We start from the raw sequence: 25,490 nt of genomic DNA on the forward strand, positions 1-25,490 counted from the left end.
TCACATAAGCTGAAATATCATTTATACGGGGTTAAGTGTTTTAAGGATTAAATACATTGTAGGGTGTAACGGTACTCTAATCCCTTTACAGTGTAGATCATTCATATAGAGGATCATTGATAAAATTAGGATTATAACAATGGATAACTAATGATGTGTCTATATGGTGGAACATATAGAGCATTCTATATACTGAGAGTGCAATTCTAAGTTCTATGCATGGATTCAACGAAGAATTAATAAGTTAGTGTATTTAGGTTATAAATTCTTGATCTGCTTATTGGAAGCTCGGTTATATAGACCCATGGTCCCCCCACTAGTTGAGATAATATTGCTTGTAAGACTCATATAATTGGTTTTGATTAATCAATTATAATTCTCAAATTAGACTACGTCTATTTGTTAATTTTTCACTAAGTAAGGGCGAAATTGTAAAGAAAGAGTTTTAGGGGCATATTTGTTAATTATCATACTTTTTATGGTTCAATTAATAAATATGATAATTGAAAATATTATTTAATAATTATTTATAGTTATTAAATAGTTAGAATTGACATTTAAATGGTTGAATTAGAAAATTGGCGTTTTTGAGAAAATCAGATGCAGTATTGAGAAAACTGCAAAATCCAAGTAAGGCCCATTACACTACATGGCCGGCCACTTGGAATGATTTTTGAAACTGATATTTTCATTATTTTAATGCCAAATAATTCACACCTAACCCTAGTGGAATGCTATAAATAGATGGTGAAGGCTTCAGGAAATTTACACTTAAATTTTCTACTTTTTCCTTTCAGAGAAAAACCTGAGCCTTCTCTCTCTATACCTAGCCGCCACCTTCTTCTCTTTCTTCCTTCTTCAATTTCGAAATACTTAGTGTTAGAGTAGTGCCCACACACAGCAAGTGATACCTCAATCACAGTGAGGAAGATCGTGAAGAAAGACATTCAGCAAGAAGGAGTTTCAGCACTAAAGAATCAGAGAAAGAGATCCAGGTTCAGATATTGATAATGCTCTGCTATAGAAAGGAATCAAGGGCTAGATATCTGAACGGAAGGAGTCATTATATTCTGCTGCACCCAATGTAAGGTTTACTAAACTTTATATGTGTTTATTTCATCGTTTTAGAAAGTTCATATTTAGGGTGTTAATCAACATACTTGTGAGTAGATCTAAGATAGAGATAGAGAGTTCTCATCGCATGAGGCCACTTCAAGAAATATGTGAAAAGATAGGGCAATGGACATAACCAGCCCAATCTGCCCAACAACCCAAGCAACCAAGGATTACAACCTCCTCCTATTGAAGGAGAGGATATCATGGTTATCTTGGGAGGGCCACATATTGCAGGAGAGAAAAATAATGCCCAAAAGAGGTACGTGAAGGAAGTGAAGAATGAGCAATCTGCCTTTGCCCCAGAACCTTCCAAGAAAGTAAAGACTGAAGATCCTCCGATTATATTTTTAGAGGAAGATGAAAAGAACGCGAGGTACCCTCATGTCGACCCATTGGTAATCACCATCCAGCTCGCTAATAAGAGGATAAAAAGGGTGCTGGTGGACAATGGAAGTTAAGTGAACATCCTTTACAGGGAAACACTGAAGAAGATGGGGCTTGAAAAAGCTAAATTAAGACCTTGCATGGTAAATCTTCGCGGATTTACTGGTGACAACGTCACTAGTCAAGGAATAATTGAGCTTCCATTAACTCTGGGCAAAGCACCATTATCCAGCACAATAATGCAAGATTTTTTGGTTGTCGGCCTGCCATCGACTTACAATATACTACTGGGTCGACCAGCATTAATCAGACTAGGGGTAGTTAGTTCGATTAAGCACTTATCCCTGAAGTTTCAAACACCAGTGGGTGTGGGAGTAGTGCGAGGTGATCAAATGCTGGCTCGCAAATGCTATCACATAGAGCTGCAGCACAGGATAGCTGGTCACCAATTAATGGCAGTCTTGACTGAAGAAGGCAAGAAGAAGGATGAAGATCTTGATCCTAGGGTTCAAGATGAAAGAAATTTATGGAAACCAATTGAGGAGCTGGAAGAGGTTGTTCTGGACCCAGGAAATCCCATGAAGTGTGTTTACATTGGGAAGAACCTAGATGAGAAATTGAAATAGCAGCTAATAAGTTTTTTAAGGGCGAACTAGGATCAGTTCGCCTAGAGCCATGGAGATATGATAGGGATTTACCCTAAGATTATCTGCCATCACTTAAATGTCGATCCAAACTACCCAGCAAAGAGGCAGAGGAGAAGACCCTTAGATTCTAAGAGACAAGGGCCACATAAACAGGATGTGGATAAGTTGTTGGTCAACGACTTTATACGCGAGGTGTTTTATCCCTCGTGGATAGCCAATCCTATTCTTGTCCCAAAACCCTACGGAACTTGGAGAACTTGTATAGATTTCTCTGATCTGAATAAGGCGTGCCCAAAGGATTGCTTTCCACTGCCAAAGATTGACCAGTTTTTGGATGCAACTGTTGGGCACGAGCTTATGTTATTCATGGATGCATACTTTGGATAAACCAGATAAAAATACATGTCCCAGATCAAGAACATACAAGCTTCGTAACCAACATGGGACTTTATTGTTATAAGGTCATGCTGTTGGGTTTTATGCCCTAAATAAAACTCATTTCATATAATCAGATTTACTTATAAATAAAGATCCGAAATAACATTTTATGTTGCATGGTTCACATGATTTATTTCATGATTATATGTATATAATGTATGAATTCTGTTTTAGTCCAGAACATATGAATTTGTTAAAGATTATAGTGTTGTCAGCACAGTGGAATATAATCTTAATTATATGTTCAAAAGTTTATTCCCTGATTTGTCAGAACACTGGATTTTGACTGACATGGTATAATCAGCGATAGGTATTCTTACACCTTGGAAAAAGTGTTATGTCCTTTCCAGGACATTGGCAAAGTTTACCAGTATCGGATGTATGGAGTATACATCGGAAGGGACCGATATTGAACTTTGATTAGATATATTAAAACTTACCGTAATATCTATTCAATTCAATATCACCTGTTGATCCTAGATCAAATGATCTTAATCTTGATATGGTTAGGTTCAATCTCAAGAGTGTTATCCGTGTTCTTTAATTTGTTAGTTAAGCCTACTTTTGGGTCAGGGTGATACGTACATTTTGGGAACACGGTAGTGCAATTGAGTGGGAGTGCTAACATAAATATGGAATCTATAGCTTCTATCTTCTATCTGGCGAATAGAAAGTAAAGGATGATTTCCTTCGAGCTTAACCAAACGAAAAATAAATGATGGAGATCTCATTTCACTTAGCTAAAATATCATTTATACAGGGTTAAGTGTTTTAAGGATAAAATACATTGTAGGGTGTTACGGTAATTTAATCCCTTTACAGTGTAAATCATCTATATAGAGGATCATTGATCACATTAGGGTTATAACAATGGATAACTAATGATGTGTCTATATGGTGGAACATATAGAGCATTCTATATACTGAGAGTGCAATTCCAAGTTATAAGTGTGGATTCAATGAGGAATTAATAAGTTAAGGAATTTACTTGGTAAATTCGGTTTGACTTATTGGAAGCTCGGTTATATAGACCCATGGTCCCCATACTAGTTGAGACCATACTGCTTGTAAGACTCAGTTAATTGATTTTAATTAATCAATTATAATTCTAAAAGTTAGACTATGTCTACTTTATGAATTTTCACTAAGCAAGGGCGAAATTGTAAAGAAAAGAGATTTTAGGTTTATTTATTGATTAAGAGACTTCATATGTCTAAATTAATACATATATATTAAATGGCAATATTATTTAATAATTATTTTCTACTTATTAAATAATTAGAATTGACATTTAAAAGGTTAAAATGGAAAATTTGCATTTTTGAGAAAATGGGAATGGAAAATAACAAAATGAGAAAGTTGCAAAGTGAGGCCCAATACCCTTTGTATGGCCGGCCACATGCATGAGATTTACCATTTGTAGTTTCCATTATTTTAATGCCATATAATTCTCACCTAAACCTAGAGGGTTTTCTATAAATAGAAAGTGTTGACTTTAGGAAACACACACACAACTACACATTGTTTCCTTCAGAAAAGGCCACACGCCACCTTCTCTCTTTTCTTCTCTCTGTAATTTCGAATTCCTTTGAGTGATGAGTAGTGCCCACACATATCAAGTGGTATCTCAATGATAATGGAAATTCTGCATCAAAGAAGGAGAAAAAAAGATCCAGATTCAGATCTTGATTATGCTCTGCTACAGAAAGGAATCAAGGGCTAGAGATCTGAATGGAAGGAGTCATATTATTCCACTGCACCCACTGTAAGGTTTTCTAAACTTTATATGTGTTTATTTTCATTGTTTTAGAATTCATATTAGGATGTTAATCAAACATACTTGTTAGTAAATCTAGATCCTGGTAAAATAATTTCCAACACATGCCATTGGGGTTGAAGAATGCTTTACGTCGATGACATGTTGGTGAAATCGTTGAAAAGTGGAAGTCATACTATAGACCTCGCGGGGTGCTTCGAAATATTAAGGAAGTACAATAAGAAGTTTAACCCGAAAAAATGTTCCTTTGGAGTGTCCTCAAGAAAATTTATGGGATTCATAGTTAACGCAGGGGACATTGAAGTAAACCCTGAGAAAATCAAGGCTTTGATAGATATGACATCACCAACCAAGCCTAAGGAAGTCCATGCCTTAACAGGAAGGATGGATGCAGTTAACAAATTCATCTCGAAGTCAACTGATAAGTGTCTACCATTCTTTAACGTATTGCGAGGCAACAAGAAATTCGAATGGACAGAGGAATGCGAGGAGGCCTTTAAGAGCATTAAAAGGCATTTGTTGAGACCTCCGGATTTGGCAAAATCGGTAACTGGAGAGACATTACTCCTATATTTAGCTGTCTCAGAACACGCGATTAGTGCAGTAATAGTGCGAGAAGAGGGAAAGCACCAACAACCTGTTTACTATGTCAGTAAAAGGTTACCAAGGGCAAAATCGAGGTATCCCCCTCTTGAAAAACTTGCCTTATGCCTAATCCACGCATCTCGCAAGTTACGACCTTACTTCTAGGCACACCCAATTAAAGTGTTAACTAATCAACCATTGAGACAAGTTTTATCAAAACCAGACGCTTCTAGAAGATTGATAAAATGGTCAATTGAACTGGGGCAGTTTGACATAACTTATCACCTTCAAACATCCATTAAGGGCCAAGCTTTGGTAGATTTAGTAATAGAAGGAATAACTCTAGAGGAAAATCTGCTTGTTCAGTGAGATGCAGACACTTGGAGGTTGTTCGTGGATGGTGCATCCAACGAGCAGGGCTCAGGTGCAAGGGTGATATTAATTTTGCCAAAAGGCTTTAAGTTTCACTATGCTTTGAGATTTCAATTCGACGCGTCAAACAACGAGGTTGAATATGAAGCCTTGATCGTTGCTTTGAGGATAGCAGAAGCGTTAAAAGGTCAGGAATCTCATATGTCATAGTGATTCACAACTGATCGTAAATCAGGTTCTCGGGGAATACCAGGCTAAGGGCCTTAAAATGGCTAAGTATCTAGAGAGAGTTCGGAAGAACTTAGGAAGGTTCGATTATTTTAAAATCGAGCAAATCCCAAGAGAAGAAAACTCTAATGCTGATGCCTTAGCAAAACTGGCCTCGCAGAATGACTTGGATTAATTAAACTTGGTTCCAGTGGAAATGCTAAATGAGCCAAGTATATGTGAAAAGGAAGACATCGAGATGATAGATAGCTCACCCACATTGATAACTCCTACAATCAACTATCCACTCGAAGAATAACTTCCAATTGACAAAAACGAGGCACAAAAACTCTTGTATTCAGTGCCTCGCTACACGATAGTAGAAGGCAAGTTGTACAAAAGGGGATATTCGATGCCTCTCCTTTGGTGTGTTCTTCCTGCACAAGCAAAAGAAATCATCAAGGAAATCCATGAAGGCTTTTGTGGGGATCATGCAGGTTGGCAAAGTCTATCAAAAAAGATAATTAGACAAGGATATTACTGACCAACCATCAACAAGGACACCCGTGAATTTGTTAAAAAATGTGATAAGTGTCAGAGATTCTCACATATACCTCGCGTACCACCGACGGAACTAAGAATTATGACCTCGCCTTACCCATTTGCTATATGGGGGATTGACCTGATTGGGGCACTTCCCATAGGGTGAGGAGGAGCCAAGTATGCAGTTGTCGCAGTTGATTTCTTCACTAAATGGATCGAGGCATAACCACTCGTCTCCATAACCTGGAAGAAAGTTCTCTACTTTGTTGTCAAAAACATTGTCTACAGGTTCGGAATTCCAATGAAGATCGTATCCGATAACAGAACTCAGTTCGATGGTGACTTATTCACTGAAAACTGCGAGAGGAACAATATAATTAATAGCTTCTTGTCAGTATCCAGGCCTCAAGCGAATGGACAAGTGGAAGTGGTTAATAAAACCTTGAAAGATACTATCAAGAAGAAATTAGATGCTGCCAAAGGTAGATGGATCGACGAACTACCTCAAGTACTTTGGGCTCATAGAACTACTGAGAAGACAACAACGTGACATACTCCATTCTCGCTAGCTTTTGGCTCTGAGGAAATGTTACTTGTGGAAGTAAACATATCGACTCATAGACGAGAATTTTATAATCAAGAAGAAAACCAAGAACTCTTAAAATTGTCCTTGGATCTACTTGATGAAAAACTTACTAAGTCGCAGATTAATAATGCAACGTACCGACACCGAGTAACAAGATACTTCAACAAAAGGGTCAAAAAGAGGTTATTCAATGTTGGAGACTTGGTTCTAAGGCGAGTATTTGCAAATACGAGAGATGCATCTGCTAGAGTATTCAACCCAAACTGGGAGGGTCCTTATGTGATTGAAGCGATAGTTGGAACCGGGGTTTACAAATTGGCTCGGCTGAATGGCTTGCTGATACAGAATTACTTGAACGTGGAATATTTGCGACCCTACTACCAGTAAATTATTACTGTAACTCACATTTCTAAAGTAATATTTTGAACTTCAGTTATGAATAAAGATAATTGTTTAACTCCCAAAATGTGACTTCCACTAGCGGTAGTTGTAGTATAGATCAGGCAGTCGATTCCACAGGGAGGTGATTATGGACATAAGCGTTAGTAGAAAAATAAACACAAAAGGTTAATAAAGAGTGACAAAAGTAACCAATGAGTTTGATGTTTTTTTTTGTGTTTTGGTAATAAATATCAAAAGAAAGCAAATAAATGTGTAATCAATAGTAAAAGTGTAATACCCAGAATTAAGAAAAGGATTAGCAAAACCCTAATTAGATAATTATGAGTTAATTGAGGAGTTATATTATTATATAGTTCAATATATGTGAAGTTATATCAAATTTAACATGTTAAAGACCCCATTGGTGAGCCAGGGGCATTTTGGTAATTATGACCAGAGAAGGGTAAATTGTTGAGATTAATTTAATTACGTGCTTAATAGAACTATATTATCATATAGTATGCCTGTGTTGTCTTTTCAGGTGTGTTCTGACAGGTTGGCGCGGTATAGTCACACCCGGGAATTTCGGGCCGAACCGGGTTCGGGCCCGAAATGTAAATTGAATTGATTATTTCGCATTTTATTTGATAATATGATAATCTGAAATTTATTTGGCAATATTTGAGTGTGAAATGGAATTTATGCCCTTAAAAAGGAATATGTATGTTTCATAGGCCTATGGGCAAAATGGTCATTTGACCATTGTTGAGTAAATTGAATTTATTGGATTTTTAGAGAAAATGAATTGTGTTTTCTGATTTTCTCTCTCTCTCTCTCTCTCACCGAACCCTCTCCCTCTCTTTCACCCCTTTCCATTTTCAAAGTTTAATTTGTAAAAAACTAGTTGATTTGAAGTTGGTTGTTTGAAAGAAAGGTGTTGGGAGGCTTGAGGCTTGGTTGTGCAAGTATTTGAGGTAGTTTTCTTGATTTTTAATTTATGTTTCTTGGCTGAATATTGTGATAGAAACATGTTTAAGTTTGTTAATTTTGGTTATGCATGGGTTAGGTTGTTCTTGCTACATGTTGGGTGATTTAGAGCTATCTTGGACTGGATTTGAGTTTAGATTGTTGTATGCTTGTTAATGAATTGGGCTGAGATTATTGGTAATTCTAGGTTGAAATTTCAGGTGTGAAATTTAATGTCTAATTGCTGGTTTTGGCTTGAAGAACTTGGTTTTGAAGTTCTTGAGTTTGAGCTTAGGTTTTGTTAATCGTAAGCATGATATTGAGTGTTTTTGAGCAATTTGAATTCTGGGATTTTGATGCATGTCATGTGATAAATGAGTATCTAGTATGTGCTATTAATCCTATGTGCAAATTTGTGTTTTGGTTATGAAATTTCTATGAAAAGATTGAGTTTTTGGGTTGAAATTCGAGTTAAGCTTGCTGGTTTTCTGGGTTCTGCACCCCGATGCCGCGGCATGCTCTGGAGCATGCCGCGGCCCGCTCCTCTGAGTGGACCTGGGAATTGGTCCCAGGTGCCGCGGCATGGTCTGGGCATGCCGCGGCCCACCCTCGTGATTTTTGGGCAGTTTGGTTGAATTTTCAAAAATGCATAACTTTGTGATCCGAACTCCAATTCGGGAGTTCTTTATATCGTTGGAAAGCTCGTTCCGAGCTCTATATGATTATCTGAATTTTAAATGCCATGCTTGAATTTTTATGAGTTGAAATTCAGGGGTTAACCCTAAGTATGAATTATCCCGGATTTGTGTGACTAGGGTTACCGACACCTGATCAGGAGCACCCGGGGATTCGGAATCTCCTTTTATAGCTGGACAACAGGTAAGACAGTAGTTTGCACGTAGAGTATGCGCAGTGGATCTTATGTGAATATGATATGCATGAATGTTTAGTAACCGGGATTAGGGTTATTACCCTAATAAGAACGGTCTGTTAGCCTAGGGTTATTACTCTAGTGGAATATGTGTATAATGCCATGCCATGTTAAATGAAATGAAATTTAAGGATTATGCGCTCAAGGCATAATCAGGTTGGACTCGGTACTCATAACCGAGATGAACCACTTCTAAGGCCTTAATGTATATAGACGTGTGAGAGCAACACGTGGGTCTACGTCACGTAGATTTAATTAGAAGTGTGAGTGCAACACATAGGTCTACACCACGTAGACATAAATGGGCATGCTGATATAGTGATCAGGTCTGTGCTATACAGAAATATATGTGAATGAGCATAATATATTTGATATGATTTATACTGTCTTGCTGGGCTTGGCTCACGGGTGCTCTACTGTGCAGGAAAGGGTAAGACATTAGCTGATCAGCCATGAGTTTCAGGAGCAGACGAAGAATGTACATGTTCACGCCACTTCAGACCAAGCGGGTTATGGGTCTAGCAGTGTTGACTTTTGTATTCTGTTTTTCCGCTTAGGTCGGCTAGTAAGAAAGAACTTGTAATAATTTTGTAAATATTTTTGGGATCCCAACTATGTTTGATAAGTTTAAATATATTACAAGTTTATTTTCAGTCTGTTTAATATAAAAGTTTAAATTCTGCGCTAATTTTTAAATTAGTAATCCCAGTTAGGGGATTAGGATTTCATAATCATTTTGGGTAGCGTGCCTAATTATTTAGGGCGTTACAAAAAGAGAGAAAGACTTCAAGAATCATCCATATGCTTGTTTAGCTATTTTGTACCTTTGATTTCCAAAGTTGACACAAATAGTATAACATTAAAGTTCATTATATTTTGAGTATACAAGTTCTTGAAAATAAAAGAAATAATTTAATCTTATGTAGAACCTAGAAATGACATTATACATTAGGCAATAATGCAATAAAATATTAAACATAAAACTAAACATTAATATTATTTTTACTAAATAGTTTCACATAGAAAGAGCATGACTAATCCTATACATTTTTAGTAAAAATAATGACAATGAGATAGAGATGGAGATGGTGGTGATAGTGAAGGAAACAAACATTAATATTAGTTTTATTAATTTTTAGACACATAGGGAGATCATGACTAAACCTATATATCATTTAACAAAAAGTAAATAAAAATGAACATAAAATATAGAAATGATCAATACCACCATTACTCATTACTATAATCACTAAATAAAAATATATAGAAAGAGCATGACTAAGTCTATATATATATTTGGTATATAATAGTATATATAGTAGTATGGATGGATAAAGAAAATAAAAATAAAAGTGGAATATGAACTTGCATTACTCAAATAAATATTACAACAAAAAGTGAATCAAAGATACAAAATAATCTCACTTTGCATATGGAATCATCCCGAACCTTCCAAGGAAGAATAGGCCATTATGCTAACTATTCCCATAAAATTCCTAAAGAGAAAGATGAGAAGAAAAGTGGAGAGAAATTTTGCTATAGTTTCTCTACTCTAAAAATTACACACTTAAACAATAGAAGTGAGTTCCTACTAATAGAGCCTTGAAATGGACTAAAATGCAATATACTAATAGTTTTAGGTTACAAAACTAATAATAATAATAATCTGATGGTTTTTGAAGTTAACATTGATTTCCTATTATTAGTGTTGTCTTTGTTGTTGATTGATAAATTTTTGAAAGATTTAATTTTGTGATTGATGTTTCAATGCAGGTGTCAATAGGGGTGTGCAGAAAGTTATCCAATCCAATTCTCAATCGGCCGATCCAATAGAATCGGATATCCAATCATAATTGGATCGGATCGGATGCAAATTTTAAAAATCCAATTGGATCGGATTGGATGTTGGATGAGACATCCGATCCAATGGATAACCGAACCGATCCAATCTAATATCATCCAATGTCCATCCAATCATATTTAATATTTATAATTTTATATATTTAATTATTTTATTTAATATTTTATATATTATTTTATTATCTATGTTAGATTATTAGGTTTTAAATTATGTTTTTTCATATATGTATATATTAATGAAATTAGCATAAATAGTGGCTAAAATGGATTAGATTCATCCATGACATCTATTGGATGGATCCAATCTAATCCAATAAAAAACCAGTTAAAGCATCCAATGGATGGAACCGATCCAATCCAATACATCCATTGGATTAGATCGGATTGGATGACTCAATTCAATTGGATTGGATCGGATGGAAAAATCCAATATCTAATAAATAATTGGATTGGATCGGATGGGTCCAAATCCATTGGATGTGATCCAATGAACACCCCTAGCAGGTGAAGTATGGGCTTTGGCGTGGAAGGAAGGGAAAGGAAGGAGAGGCTGAAGGGAAAGGAGGAAGCAGGCGGAGCCAATGGCAGCTTGCCATGTGGCACGCGTGGGAGAGAGGGTAGTGCTCTAGGTGGGCGCTGACAAGGCAGTGGTGGCCCACGACCAATTGGACTGCTGGAGAGAGAGTGGCATGGGCCTGAGTTGCTCCTTTTTGGGTTTCTTTTTCTTCTTTCCTTTTTTACAATTTTGTACTTGCTTTCATTTTTTTTTCAACAACACACTTTAATTCCTACATAATAACAACAAATTAAATTAAAATTAAAATATTTTCAATAAAAAAATATATCTAATCAATTTCATGAAAATATTAATTTCAACTTAATTTATTTTAAACTGTAAGATCAAAAATGTGCATTTTTCACTATTAATCACTAATAATCTTTTTTCAAGTAATTACAAAGTGTTGCTCTTTAAAATTACTTGAGGGGGCATATGTGTATGATTAAATGGAATCTATCTGGAAATACATGATATAGTGCAAACCCACCACTTTAATTTTTTTTTTAAAATTCTTGCTGATCAAACCTTACTAACGAGAAAGGAAGATCAAACTATTATGAATAACTTTTTGATTAAAAAATCTGTCTGACGAGAAAGGAAAATCAAAAGTTATAAATGAGATATAACTCATAACTCACATGTGAAGCTAAATACTTACGACTTACATTGTATAGGAGAGTATTAAACGAGACACAAAGATGCCTTGAAAAAAATACTTAAACCTAATATATGAATAGACAACCTAACTATTCACATAAGCAATAAAAAATATAGAAAGTGATAAATCATTAAAAGTATATTAAAGTTTGCTTGAAACAGATTATAACTGTTATTGCGAGGCAGAATTGATAACTGCTCGTAAATCAAAAGCATGGCAGATAATAAACTGCTAGCGCACATAGTAGATAATAAACTACTTAGATGTTATTAAAGGAAAATATGAGCAGTGGGAAAACCTAAAGTATTTGGCATTTGATCAAAATATGATTGTTTAAATTGTGAATGAAAACGCAAGCAAACAAGCATATTTTAAGTTCAAATATAAAAGTACGAAGCATCCAATGAAGATAAAAAAAAATGAAAAGCAAAGTTGGCCATCAAACCTTGCAAGTATGTCTTTACGAAAAATTCCACAAGGGGAAAACCACTGTCTCGACCTTACGACCACCAACCTAATAAAAAAAAAACCAAGCCTTCATAGTATTAGACTTAGATAGTTTTGCTTCCTTGGCTGCCTCCTCGTCCTCTTCCTCCTTTTTGGTCTATTTGTAGAAAGCAAGAATTTCCTCCTTAGATTCTTCCAGGAAACTTGTGTCTATATCTGGATTTTCCATCTAGGCTTGATAGATGGTACGGAGGCCAACAACATTACATCGATCATGGATTTCGACCTCCTTCCCTTCAAGCGTCACCTTAGCAGCTTCAAGTTCCCCTTTAAGCTTCTCGCATTCATCGCTTTTGACCTTTGTCTCCTTCTCAGCAGCTTCAAGACTCTTCTTCATCTTCTCAGCTTCTTTGTGAAGGCGAGTAATCTCTAGTTGGGCATCATTCCATTTCTTGGCCACAACCTCGTGTTGGCCTATTAAGTTATGGACCTCGGTCTCCAAGTATTTTACCTTTTCCAAGCCTCACCGCTGGGCGACAAAAGAGAGGAAAGAAGCATGGAAATCCACTAACAAAGATGCATGAGTAAAAAAAAAAGATGAAAAAGAATAAAAGAAGTGAACAAATAAGGACAAAGAAACTTACCAAGAGGCTGTGAGACAAACTCCTTGTAAGTACTCCCTCCAAATCCCCATGATTGATTAAATCCCAATCATGGGGAAGGAGAGCCTTGAATTGATGCGAACATGCAGCTTGTTGGAAATTATTTTACCAGGATCTTAGATCTACTCACAAGTATGTTGATTAACACCCTAAATATGAACATTCTAAAACGATGAAATAAACACATATAAAGTTTAGGAAACCTTACATTGGGTGTAGCGGAATTAAATGACTCCTTCCGTTCAGATCTCTAACCCTTGTATCCTTTCTGTCGCAGAGTATTATCAAGATCTGAACCTGGATCTCTTTCTCTGAATCTTTAGTGCTGAAAACTCCTTCTTGCTGAAAGTCTTTCTTCACGATCTTCCTCACTATGATTGAGGTATCACTTGCTGTGTGTGGGAACTACTCTAATCACTAAGTGTTTCGAAATCTTAAGGAAGAAGAGAGGGAGGGAGTTGTAACACCCTAACTAACATAGGCGTATTACGTGATTTTTTAAACATACTGTGCAGCTCGTTGCTAATCAACGAGGTTTATGGAAAAACGTGATTCATTAAAATTTTGCTTTTTTAATTAAAACTTATAAAATAATATTACAAAAGACTCGGGATCCCGATTATAAAATCATTTACAAAAGATTTAACTGATTAACTAATACATAAAATAAATGTCGTCTAACGACCAGTTACAAAAATCAGCCTCGCTGGCCCGATGATCGTACGCTCCAGGCCTAACCGCCTCGACATGTACAATCTTCACAAGCTCGCTCAAGGTCCATCAGCTTTAGCCTTGCCTTTACCTACACATAAACGTAGAACTGTGAGTCGACAGACTCAGTAAGAAAAGCATAATAATACTCATACATAATTCTAACTGTTGTGTCCAACACGATACTGAGTCCCGCTACTGCCGTGTCCAACACGATACTGAGCCACTGCTGCCATGTCCAACATGGTACTGAGTTCTGAACGTTCATAGGGACGGTACTATTGACACGTAACAACCTGATCGGTCGAACCGGTCATACTCCATTCTTGGTCATACTCCGGCCTGTACCGACGTGTTACTATATCCTCCTGATCGGTCGAACGGGTCATACTCCGGCTTGGTCATACTCCGGCTGTACCGACGGATAAGTCAATAGTACGGAACCACCAACCAAGTGTCGGCCTAATCGGTCAAGCCGGTCATACTCATTGCTGGTCATACTCCAGCCTGTACCGACGTGACAGGGTTGGATGGTTCGAAGCCAACATACATATCTAATGTAATCTAACAGGCTTCCTACATGCACGCTAAACATGTAATCTACATATGCATACTGTTATACTAATCTTACTTGGATTCCGAATTCAGGTGTCTTAGGTCAACCCGACCGGAACTTTAGGCGAGCGGCGGATTACAGGCTCCTAAACCATAAAAATCACAACACTATAAGTGACACGCTAAATCACTTCCCGGGGACTAAAACTAGGAACTAAAAGTTTCCCTATCGATAAAAAGCATGGCAATACCCCTTAAAACATAAAAACGAGGAAAAACACGGGTTCTGAAAATTCCCCAACCGGTAGACCGGTTGCCCAACCGGAATTCCGGTTAAATTCGGGACCCCCTTCGAATTCCGGATGCACAAGCTGGAATTCGGTTCCTCGCGAGCGACAACAATCAAATTTTCATATCTTGCTCAAATCAACTCCAAATCACCTCAAACTTTCCAGACCTATTCCATATAACCCCTAGAACATTTCTAAGGCATCAAAACCACCCAGATTGCACAAATTTGAAATTCACCATTAGAGCTCAAGCTTTGAGTTCTAAACTCAAACTTGAGCAAACTTAGCTAACATGCAATCAAAACCATCTAAACTTACATAAACAAACTTAGAATAACCTCTGGAAATACAAGCAAACTTTCACAACATCACAGCAACAAAATATAACTTTTTCTTTCAAAAATCACATATTTTGCATAGAAAACTCAAAGCTTCACACAACCTAACAAACATGATTCAAAACAGCTCATTTAACTTCAATTAAACATGCTTTAAACCTCAGAAATCAACAACAAAACACAGCAGCAACAACCTCAATTTATCATGCATGCATCACCATTTTCATCGTTTTTTTCCAACAAATTAAAGAGAGAAAGTTAGAGATCACATACCACAAACAAGAGTTCACAATTATAGGTTGAATCTAGCTTTGAAAATTGAAGAAAAACCCAGCCTTTGCACCCCAAGTAACTAGCCGAAATAGAGAGAAAAAGAGAGAGGGTGTTTGAAAATTCTATTTTTCTTTTCTAAGTTTTTTTGTAAAAATGAAGGAAATAAACATAAAGCCACTTATCATATTTCATTTCAGCCAAGGAAACATTAAAATAAATATTTAATTTTCATTTAATAAACTCACATAAGACAAAACACTAATGGGGCAAAAAGACCAATTTGCCCCTCCACCATAAAACCACATAACTCATACTAAAGGGGTATTTTTGGGAAATTCTAAATTCCCGGCCATTCCCGACATTCCCAATGTCCAATAAACCATCCCAAACTAATAACATGCTAAGTTGTGATTTCTACTGAGCCAAACGCCGAGTTCCAAAATACCGGGCACCGGAAATGCAAAATATGAAAACTACTGAATAACATAACCATGCATTTCTGAATTCCATAAATAACAGTATAATAAATTATTTAAATAGCTATAAATAATTTCATAATTAATCATAAACAACTGCTAATTTCCAAATTAACTAAGCGGGCTTTACAACTATCCCCCCCTTAAAAGGATTTTGTCCCCGAAATCTAACCTGAATAACTCTGGATATTGAGCTCTCATATCTGACTCTAGCTCCCAGGTGGCTTCCTCCACCTTGCTGTTTCTCCAGAGAACCTTGACCAATGCTATGGTCTTATTCCGAAGGACTTTATCCTTTCTATCCAGGATCTGCACTGGCTGTTCCTCATAGGTCATGTCTGGCTGTAGCTCAAGACTCTCATAACTAAGTATATGAGAGGGATCTGAAACGTATTTTCTCAACATCGAGACATGGAATACGTTGTGAACTGCTGATAAGGCTGGAGGCAATGCTAACCGATATGCCGCTTGACCTATCTTCTCGAGAATCTCGAAAGGTCCTGTAAATCTAGGGCATAACTTGCCTCTTTTCCCGAAACGTTTAATTCCCTTCATCGGAGATACCCGTAAAAACACATGGTCCCCTACTTGGAACTCAACATCTCTGCGTTTCGGATCTGCGTAACTCTTCTGTCTGCTCTGTGAGGCAAGCATTCTAGCTTTTATCTTCTCTATAGCCTCATTGGTCCGCTGCACTGACTCTGGACCTAGGTATTTCCTCTCCCCTGTCTCATCCCAGTGGATAGGGGATCTACATTTCCTACCGTATAAAAGTTCATAGGGAGCCATCCCTATCGTACTCTGATAACTGTTGTTGTAAGAAAATTCTATCAACGGTAGATACTTATTCCATGAGCCTTCAAAGTCCATAACACAGGCTCTCAACATGTCCTCCAATATTTGAATTGTCCTTTCGGACTGACCATCTGTTTGAGGATGGAATGCTGTACTAAATTTCAGCCTTGTACCCATTGCCCGTTGCAAACTTTGCCAAAATTTGGAGGTAAACTTCGGATCCCTGTCCGAAACTATAGACTTCGGTACTCCGTGAAGTCTCACAATCTCTCTAACATACAATTCTGCCAACTGATCCACTGTGAATGTTGTTCTAACCGGCAGAAAATGAGCAGATTTCGTAAATCGATCCACCACTACCCAGATAGAATCAAATAAACCCGTGGTCCTAGGTAACCCGACCACAAAATCCATCGTAATATCCTCCCATTTCCATTCTGGTAGGGCTAGAGGCTGTAACAAACCTGCTGGTCTCTGATGTTCAGCCTTAATTTGCTGACAAGTGAGGCATCTCGATACGAATTCTACCAAATTCTTCTTCATACCGTTCCACCAGAAGTACGGTTTCAAATCTTGGTACATCTTAGTGGTGCCGGGATGCAGAGAATACGGGGTAGAATGAGCCTCCTCAAAGATCTCATTTCTAAGTTCCACACTATTCGGAACACAAACCCTGGCTTTATACAAAAGCATCCCAGCATCCGACAACCGAAAAGTCCTTGGCTTGACCAGCCAACACCTCATCTCGGATCTTCACTAACTCTGGATCCGTCATCTGCGCGACTTTTATTACGTCCGGCGGTCCAGTTGCAGCGTTAAGTTGTGAAGCTGACCTACCACAAACTCAATGCTGGATCTAACCATATCCTCTGCTAGCTGAGGTGAGATCTGAACCATACTAGGTACTTGCCCGGGACCCTTTCTGCTCAGGGCATCGGCCACTACATTGGCCTTTCCGGGATGATAGAGAATCTCACAATCATAATCTTTCACTAATTCCAACCAACGTCTCTGTCTCATGTTCAAATCCTTCTGAGTAAAGAAATACTTGAGACTTTTATGGTCGGTATAGATCTCACACTTCTCCCCGTAAAGGTAATGCCGCCAAATCTTCAATGCAAAAACCACCGCGGCCAACTCTAGATCATGAGTCGGGTATCGCTGCTCATAATCCTTTAACTGACGGGAAGCATAAGCGATGACCCGATCGGCTTGCATCAACACACACCCCAAACCCTTTTTGGATGCGTCGCAATATACTACGAACTTCTCCTTGTCCGAAGGCAAAGCTAGCACTGGAGCGGTAATCAACCTCTGTTTTAGCTCCTGAAAACTAGCTTCGCACTTATCTGACCAGATAAACCGCTGATTCTTCTTTGTAAGCTCGGTTAGGGGCATTGAAATTTTAGAGAACCCTTCGACGAACCTACGGTAGTACCCAGCTAAACCTAAGAAGCTTCTGATCTCTGTCACTGTCTTCAGTCTCGGCCAATCCCTGACGGATTCAATCTTCCCGGGATCCACCTTAATCCCATCTTTGCTCACAATGTGCCCTAGGAAGGACACCTGAGATAGCCAGAACTCACATTTCTTGAACTTGGCATAAAGCTTATGTTCTCGAAGTCGTTGCAGTACCATCTGAAGATGTAACTCATGCTCCTCTTCTGATTGAGAGTACACGAGGATGTCGTCGATAAACACAATCACACAGATATCGAGGAAATCCTTGAATACTCTATTCATCAGGTCCATGAATGCTGCAGGAGCATTGGTTAGTCCGAATGACATAACCAGAAACTCGTAATGTCCATACCTAGTGCGGAAAGCCGTCTTCAGAATGTCCTCCTCTCGGATTCTCAACTGATGATAACCCGAACGGAGATCAATCTTAGAAAAGACCGTCTTCCCCTGAAGCTGATCGAACAAATCATCGATCCTAGGTAATGGATATTTATTCTTCACTGTCAGCTTGTTCAACTCCCTGTAGTCGATGCACATCCTCATAGATCCACCCTTCTTCTTGACGAATAAAACCGGGGCTCCCCAGGGTGACACACTGGGCCGAATGAACCCTATGTCAAGCAACCCTTGGAGCTGAATCTTTAATTCCTTAAGTTCAGCTGGAGCCATTCTATACGGGGCTTTGGAAACCGGTTCCACCCCTGGTGCCAAGTCTATCACGAAATCATTCTCCCGCTGAGGTGGTAACCCTGGAAGTTCTTCGGGAAAAACATCCAAAAATTCCCGAACCACTTTGATGTCCTCTGGCCGAATGGTATCTGGCCGAGTGGTGTCCACCACCACGGCCAGAAACCCTAAGCAACCGCTGTGCAACAATTCCCTAGCTGACATAGCCGAGATTACCGGGATCCGAGATCCCTGAACTGAACCAACAAACACAAATGGTTCTTCACTTTCCGGTTGGAAGATCACCATCTTCCTTTTACAGTCAACGCTCGCCGAATATTTAGATAGGAAATCCATTCCTAAAATAATATCGAATTCGACTAAACTCATCTCTATCAGATCAGCACTTAACTCTCTACCATCTATCCTGATCGGCATAGACCTAATCCACCTATTGGAGATAACCAATTCTCCGCCAGGTAATAGGGTTCCAAACCCTAATTCATATCTATCATACGGTCTACCCAATTTACTAAAGACTCTGGCCGCCAAATAAGAATGTGTAGCCCCAGAATCAAACAGAACTGAATATAGTGAGTTACTAATAGAAAGATGACCTGTGACAACTGATGGGCTGGCATCTGCATCAGCCTGAGTGATAGCGAACACCCTGGCTGGAGTGGGTATCGCTGGAGCTCTCGGTGCCTCTTATCGGAGCTGGGGACAGTCCCTCTTGAAGTGTCCGGGCATGCCACAGTGAAAGCATCCCTGACCTTTGCACTCACCCCGATGGTGCCTCTTGCAGCTAGGGCACTCGGGATAGGAGAATCGGGTCTCAGTACCACCAGGACGACTCCCTCTGTTCCGGTTTCCCCGGAACCTCTTGTTCTGACTCGAGCCACCGGAAGCAGTGGGTGTTCTCTTCCTCTGGTAAATGGCCGAACCACTACTCCCCCTGCTAAAGCCTGATGCAGGAGGGGTAGGAGCACCGCCACTCACCGGAGTACTGGCTGATTCTGACAGACACCCAACTGCGCCCTCAGCTCGCAGTGCCTTCTCCACCATCTAAGCATAGGTGGTGCTGTCGTCCGTGGTGATCATCAAGTCATGCCTGATCTTGGCATTCAACCCGTCTAGATACTTCTCCTTCTTGCTGAAGTCGGTCGGCACAATTCCCGAGGCTAACCTCGCCAACCGATCAAACTGAGTCGTATACTCGGTGACGCTCATATTCTCACGCTGGGTCAGGTGAGCGAACTCTTTCCTCTTGGCGCTTCTGACCGCCTCGTTATAGTACTTCGCGTTAAAGAGTTCCTGGAACCTGTCCCAGGTCATGGTGGTGACGTCATTGATCTGAGACACCATGTCCCACCAGACCAAAGCGTCCTCCTGGAACTGGAATGTGGCACACACCACTCTGTCGTTACCGGTGACACCCATGAAGTTCAAAATCTTGGTGATCACCGTCAGCCACTGCTCGACTTTCATCACGTCCGGACCTCCCAGGAAAACCGGAGGTGCTTGCTTCCGGAACCGTTCGTACAAAGGTTCCAATCTATGGGCCGCCACAACTATCTCGGCACAGGCGGCGAGCGGGTGCCACCGGAACTACGGAACCGGGCTGCGGGAGCACCTGGCTGTCTCAACCTACGAATCTCGAGGTCTTGCTCTTCGATCCGGGCTTGCATCTCCGCAAACCGTAACTCCCACCCTGGGCTCCACGATCGGCCGGGGAGCACAGGCGGCTTGTGGCGGGTTCTCATCACCCCGACCACGAGCCCTGCCTCGGGGACCTCTACCTCGGCCCCTAATAGGCGGGGGAAACTGAGCTCCCTGACCTTGATTTGACCCCACTGAGTTGCCCTGACTCCTGGTGGTCCGCCTGGCGTCCATCTGATTAGAACCGCCTGCGAAACCAAGAGTTGGCATATCAGGTCGTATTCAAGGAGAGCTTACTAATGCCGCTTAATTTGGAAATTAAAAACGAAACATGCGCCTATTCTACTATCAGGCTACTAACATGCTTCCTAGCAGGCTTTTCTTTTTCATAACTGAATAAAATAAACTACTAAAGCAATAAAGGCTTACTGAACCGTGAAACGAGCTAACTGCTGATGATGATTGTACATGTCGTGACGATCTTCGGAAGACAACCTGGCAGCTCTGATACCAAATTGTAACACCCTAACTAACATAGGCGTATTACGTGATTTTTTAAACATACTGTGCAGCTCGTTGCTAATCAACGAGGTTTATGGAAAAACGTGATTAATTAAAATTTTGCTTTTTTAATTAAAACTTATAAAATAATATTACAAAAGACTCGGGATCCCGATTATAAAATCATTTACAAAAGATTTAACTGATTAACTGATACATAAAATAAATGTCGTCTAACGACCAGTTACAAAAATCAGTCTCGCTGTCCCGATGATCGTACGCTCCAGGCCTTAACGCCCCGACATGTACAATCTTCACAAGCTCGCTCACGGTCCATCAGCTTTAGCCTTGCCTTTACCTACACATAAACGTAGAACTGTGAGTCGACAGACTCAGTAAGAAAAGCATAATAATACTCATACATAATACTAACTGCCGTGTCCAACACGATACTGAGTCCTGCTACTGCCGTGTCTAACACGATACTGAGCCACTGCTGCCATGTCCAACATGGTACTGAGTTCTGAACGTTCATAGGGACGGTACTATTGACACGTAACAACCTGATCGGTCGAACCGGTCATACTCATTCTTGGTCATACTCCGGCTGTACCGACGTGTTACTATATCCTCTGATCGGTCGAACCGGTCATACTCCGGCTTGGTCATACTCTAGCACGTACCGACGGGATACGTCAATAGTACGGAACCACCAACCAAGTGTCAGCCTGATCGGTCAAACCGGTCATACTCCGGCTGCTGGTCATACTCCAGCCTGTACCCACGTGACAGGGTTGGATGGTTCGAAGCCAACATACATATCTAATGTAATCTAACAGGCTTCCTACATGCACGCTAAACATGTAATCTACATATGCATACTGTTATACTAATCTTACCTGGATTCCGAATTCAGGTGTGCCGGTCAACCTGACTGGAACTTTAGCTGAGCGGCGGATTACAGGCTCCTAAACCATAAAAATCACAACATTATAAGTGACACGCTAAATCACTTCCCGGGGACTAAAACTAGGAACTAAAAGTTTCCCTATCGATAAAAAGCATGGCAATACCCCTTAAAACATAAAAACGAGGAAAAACACGGGTTCTGAAAATTCCCCAACCGGTAGACCGGTTGCCCAACCGGAATTCCGGTTCTGGGAAATTCAGGACCCCCATCCGGAATTCCGGATGCACAACCGGAATTCCGGTTCCTCGCAGGGAGCAACAATCAAATTTTCATATCTTGCTCAAATCAACTCCAAATCACCTCAAACTTTCCAGACCTATTCCATATAACCCCTCGAACATTTCTAAGGCATCAAAACCACCCAGATTGCACAAATTTGAAATTCACCATTAGAGCTCAAGCTTTGAGTTCTAAACTCAAACTTGAGCAAACTTAGCTAACATGCAATCAAAACCATCTAAACTTACATAAACAAGCTTAGAATAACCTCTGGAAACCCAAGCAAACTTTCACAACATCACAGCAACAAAATATAACCTTTTCTTTCAAAAATCACATATTTTGCATAGAAAACTCAAAGCTTCACACAACCTGACTAACATGCTTCAAAACAGGTCATTTAACTTCAATTAAACATGCTTTAAACCTCAGAAATCAACAACAAAACACAGCAGCAACAACCTCAATTTATCATGCATGCATCACCATTTTCATCATTTTTTTCCAACAAATTAAAGAGAGAAAGTTAGAGATCACATACCACAAACAAGAGTTCACAATTATAGGTTGAATCTAGCTTTGAAAATTGAAGAAAAACCCAGCCTTTGCACCCCAAGTAACCAGCCGAAATAGAGAGAAAAAGAGAGAGGGTGTTTGAAAATTCTATTTTTCTTTTCTAAGTGATTTTGTAAAAATGAAGGAAATAAACATAAAGCCACTTATCATATTTCATTTCAGCCAAGGAAACATTAAAATAAATATTTAATTTTCATTTAATAAACTCACATAAGACAAAACACTAATGGGGCAAAAAGATCAATTTGCCCCTCCTCCATAAAACCACATAACTCATACTAAAGGGGTATTTTTGGGAAATTCTAAATTCCCGGCCATTCCCGACATTCCCAATGTCCAATAAACCATCCCAAACTAATAACATGCTAAGTTGTGATTTCTACTGAGCCAAACGCCGAGTTCCAAAATACTGGGCACCGGAAATGCAAAATATGAAAACTACTGAATAACATGCATTTCTGAATTCCATAAATAACAGTATAATAAATTATTTAAATAGCTATAAATAATTTCATAATTAATCATAAACAACTGCTAATTTCCAAATTAACTAAGCGGGCTTTACAGGAGTGGTCGGCCAAGGTAGAGAGAGAGAGGCTCAGGTTTTTCAGAATGAAAAGTGTAATTTTCCTGAAGCCTTCACTATCTATTTATAGCATTCCACTAGGGTTAGGTTTGAATTATTTGGCATTAAAATAATGAAAATATCTAAGGATAATTCCTATAAAAGTGGTCGGCCATGGCAGTGTGGATTTGGTCCTCACTTTTTGCAATTTTGCAGTTTTATCACTTTTGCATCTGATTTTCTCAAAAACGCCAATTTTCTAATTCAACCATTTAAATTCCAATTCTAATTATTTATCATATTTATTAATTGAACCATACAAAGTATCATAATTAACAAATATGCCCCTAAAACTCTTTCTTTACAATTTCGCCCTTACTTAGTGAAAAATTCACAAATAGACATAGTCTAAATTGAGAATTATAATTTATTAATCAAAACCAATTATATGAGTCTTACAAGCAATATTATCTCAACTAGTGGGGGGACCATGGGTCTATATAACCGAGCTTCCAATAAGCAGATCAAGAATTTATAACCTAAATTCACAGACTTATAAATGTTGGAATTTATTTTACCAGGATCTTAGATCTACTCACAAGTATGTTGATTAACACCCTAAATATGACCTTTCTCAAAACGATGAAATAAACACATATAAAGTTTAGGAAACCTTACATTGGGTGCAACGGAATATAATGACTCCTTCCATTCAGATATCTAGCCCTTGATTCCTTTCTATAGCAGAGCATTATCAATATCTGAACCTGGATCTCTTTCTCTGAATCTTTGATGCTGAAACTCCTTCTTGCTGAAAGTCTTTCTTCACGATCTTCCTCACTATGATTGACTTGAATAGATATTACGGTAAGTTTAATAAATCTAAGTCAAAGTTCAGTATCGGTCCCTTCCGATGCATACTCCATGCATCAAACCTGAGCTTTACTTTAACCAATGCTCTGGAAAGAACATAGTACTTCTCTAAATGCAAGTAAACTCTGTTGTAGATTATCATATCAGTAAATAAATCTAGGAAACTTTATTCACATAGTCATGTTTACTTTCCAATGTGTTGACGACACAATAAGCAGGATCAAGTATGTGAAAAGGGTTTCAAATGAATTTATACATTATGTACATATAATCATGAAATAAATCATGTGAACCATGCAACATTAAATGTTATTTCTGATCTATATTAATAAGTAAATCTGATTATATTGAAATGAGTTTTATTTAGGGCATAAAACCCAACAATTAATTCTTCGTTGAATCCACGCATAGAACTTAGAATTGCACTCTTAGTATATATAATGCTCTATATGTTCCACCATATAGATACATCATTAGTTATCCATTGTTATTATCCTAATTTGATCAATGATCCTCTATATGAATGATCTACACTGTAAAGGGATTAGATTACTGTTACACCCTACTATGTATTTTATCCTTAAAACACTTGACCCTGTATAAATGATATTTCAGTTTATGTGAAATGAGTACTCCACCATTTATTTTCATTGGGTCAAGCTCGAAGGAGATCATCCTTTGCTTACTATTCGCCAGATAGAAGCTATAGATTCCATGTTTATGTTAACGCTCCCACTCAATTGCACTACCGTGTTCCCAAAATGTACGTATCACCCTGACCTAAAAGAAGGCTTAACTAACGAATCAAAGAACACGAATAGCCTCCTGAGATTGAGCTTAATCATAACAGGATTAAGATCATTTGATTTAGGATCAACTAGGCGATATTGACTTTAATAGATATTAAGTCAAAGTTCAATATCAGTCCCTTCCGATGCATACTCCATGCATCCAACTTGAGCTTTACTTTAACCAATGTTCCGGAAAGAACATAACATTTCTCTAAAAGCAAGTAAACTCTTGTTGTAGATTATCATATCAGTAAAACCCTATGTCTGATAAATCTAGGAAAGTTTATTCACATAGTCATGTTTACTTTCCAAAGTGTTGACAACACAATAAACAGGATCATGTATGTGAAAAGGGTTTCAGATGAATTTATAAATCAAATAGACAAGCAATTGATAAGGTGAACCAAAACATACACAAATGAATGAAAAATACTTCTGTTTCTTTATTGATGTTGAATAAAATAGATTACATTGAAATGGAGTTTTATTTAGGGCATAAAACCCAACACAACTCTGAACTCTTGGGCGAGCTCTGAGCCTATCTTTCCGTCCTCGACAAGTAGTATTTCAATGGCCTGACTCGAGGAGGCAGATGCTTGAGTCTCTTTAGGGAGAGGCTCGTCAGTACTTGCGAAGACCAAATGAGGAATCT

At 38.7% G+C, this 25,490-nt stretch overlaps 1 protein-coding gene across 1 annotated transcript; it reads left to right on the plus strand.

The window, feature by feature from the left end:
* The first annotated feature begins 1,319 nt into the window (after positions 1-1,319).
* On the plus strand, positions 1,320-2,126 carry LOC115696536 (uncharacterized). Its single transcript, XM_030623433.1, has 2 exons — positions 1,320-1,489; positions 1,592-2,126. The coding sequence occupies exons 1-2, from the start codon at positions 1,320-1,322 to the stop codon at positions 2,124-2,126; spliced, it is 705 nt and encodes a 234-aa protein (XP_030479293.1).
* Positions 2,127-25,490: the final 23,364 nt, after the last annotated feature.

The sequence above is a fragment of the Cannabis sativa genome, chromosome 7 (assembly GCF_029168945.1).
Source record: "Cannabis sativa cultivar Pink pepper isolate KNU-18-1 chromosome 7, ASM2916894v1, whole genome shotgun sequence".
Taxonomy (NCBI): domain Eukaryota; kingdom Viridiplantae; phylum Streptophyta; class Magnoliopsida; order Rosales; family Cannabaceae; genus Cannabis; species Cannabis sativa.

Coding starts and splice junctions, on each gene's coding strand:
- LOC115696536 (XM_030623433.1), top strand. CDS start 1,320: ATGGTTATCTTGGGAGGGCCACATATTGCAGGAGAGAAAAATAATGCC. Junction 1,490..1,591: donor GAAGATGAAAAGAACGCGAG/GTACCCTCATGT, acceptor CATCCTTTACAG/GGAAACACTGAAGAAGATGG.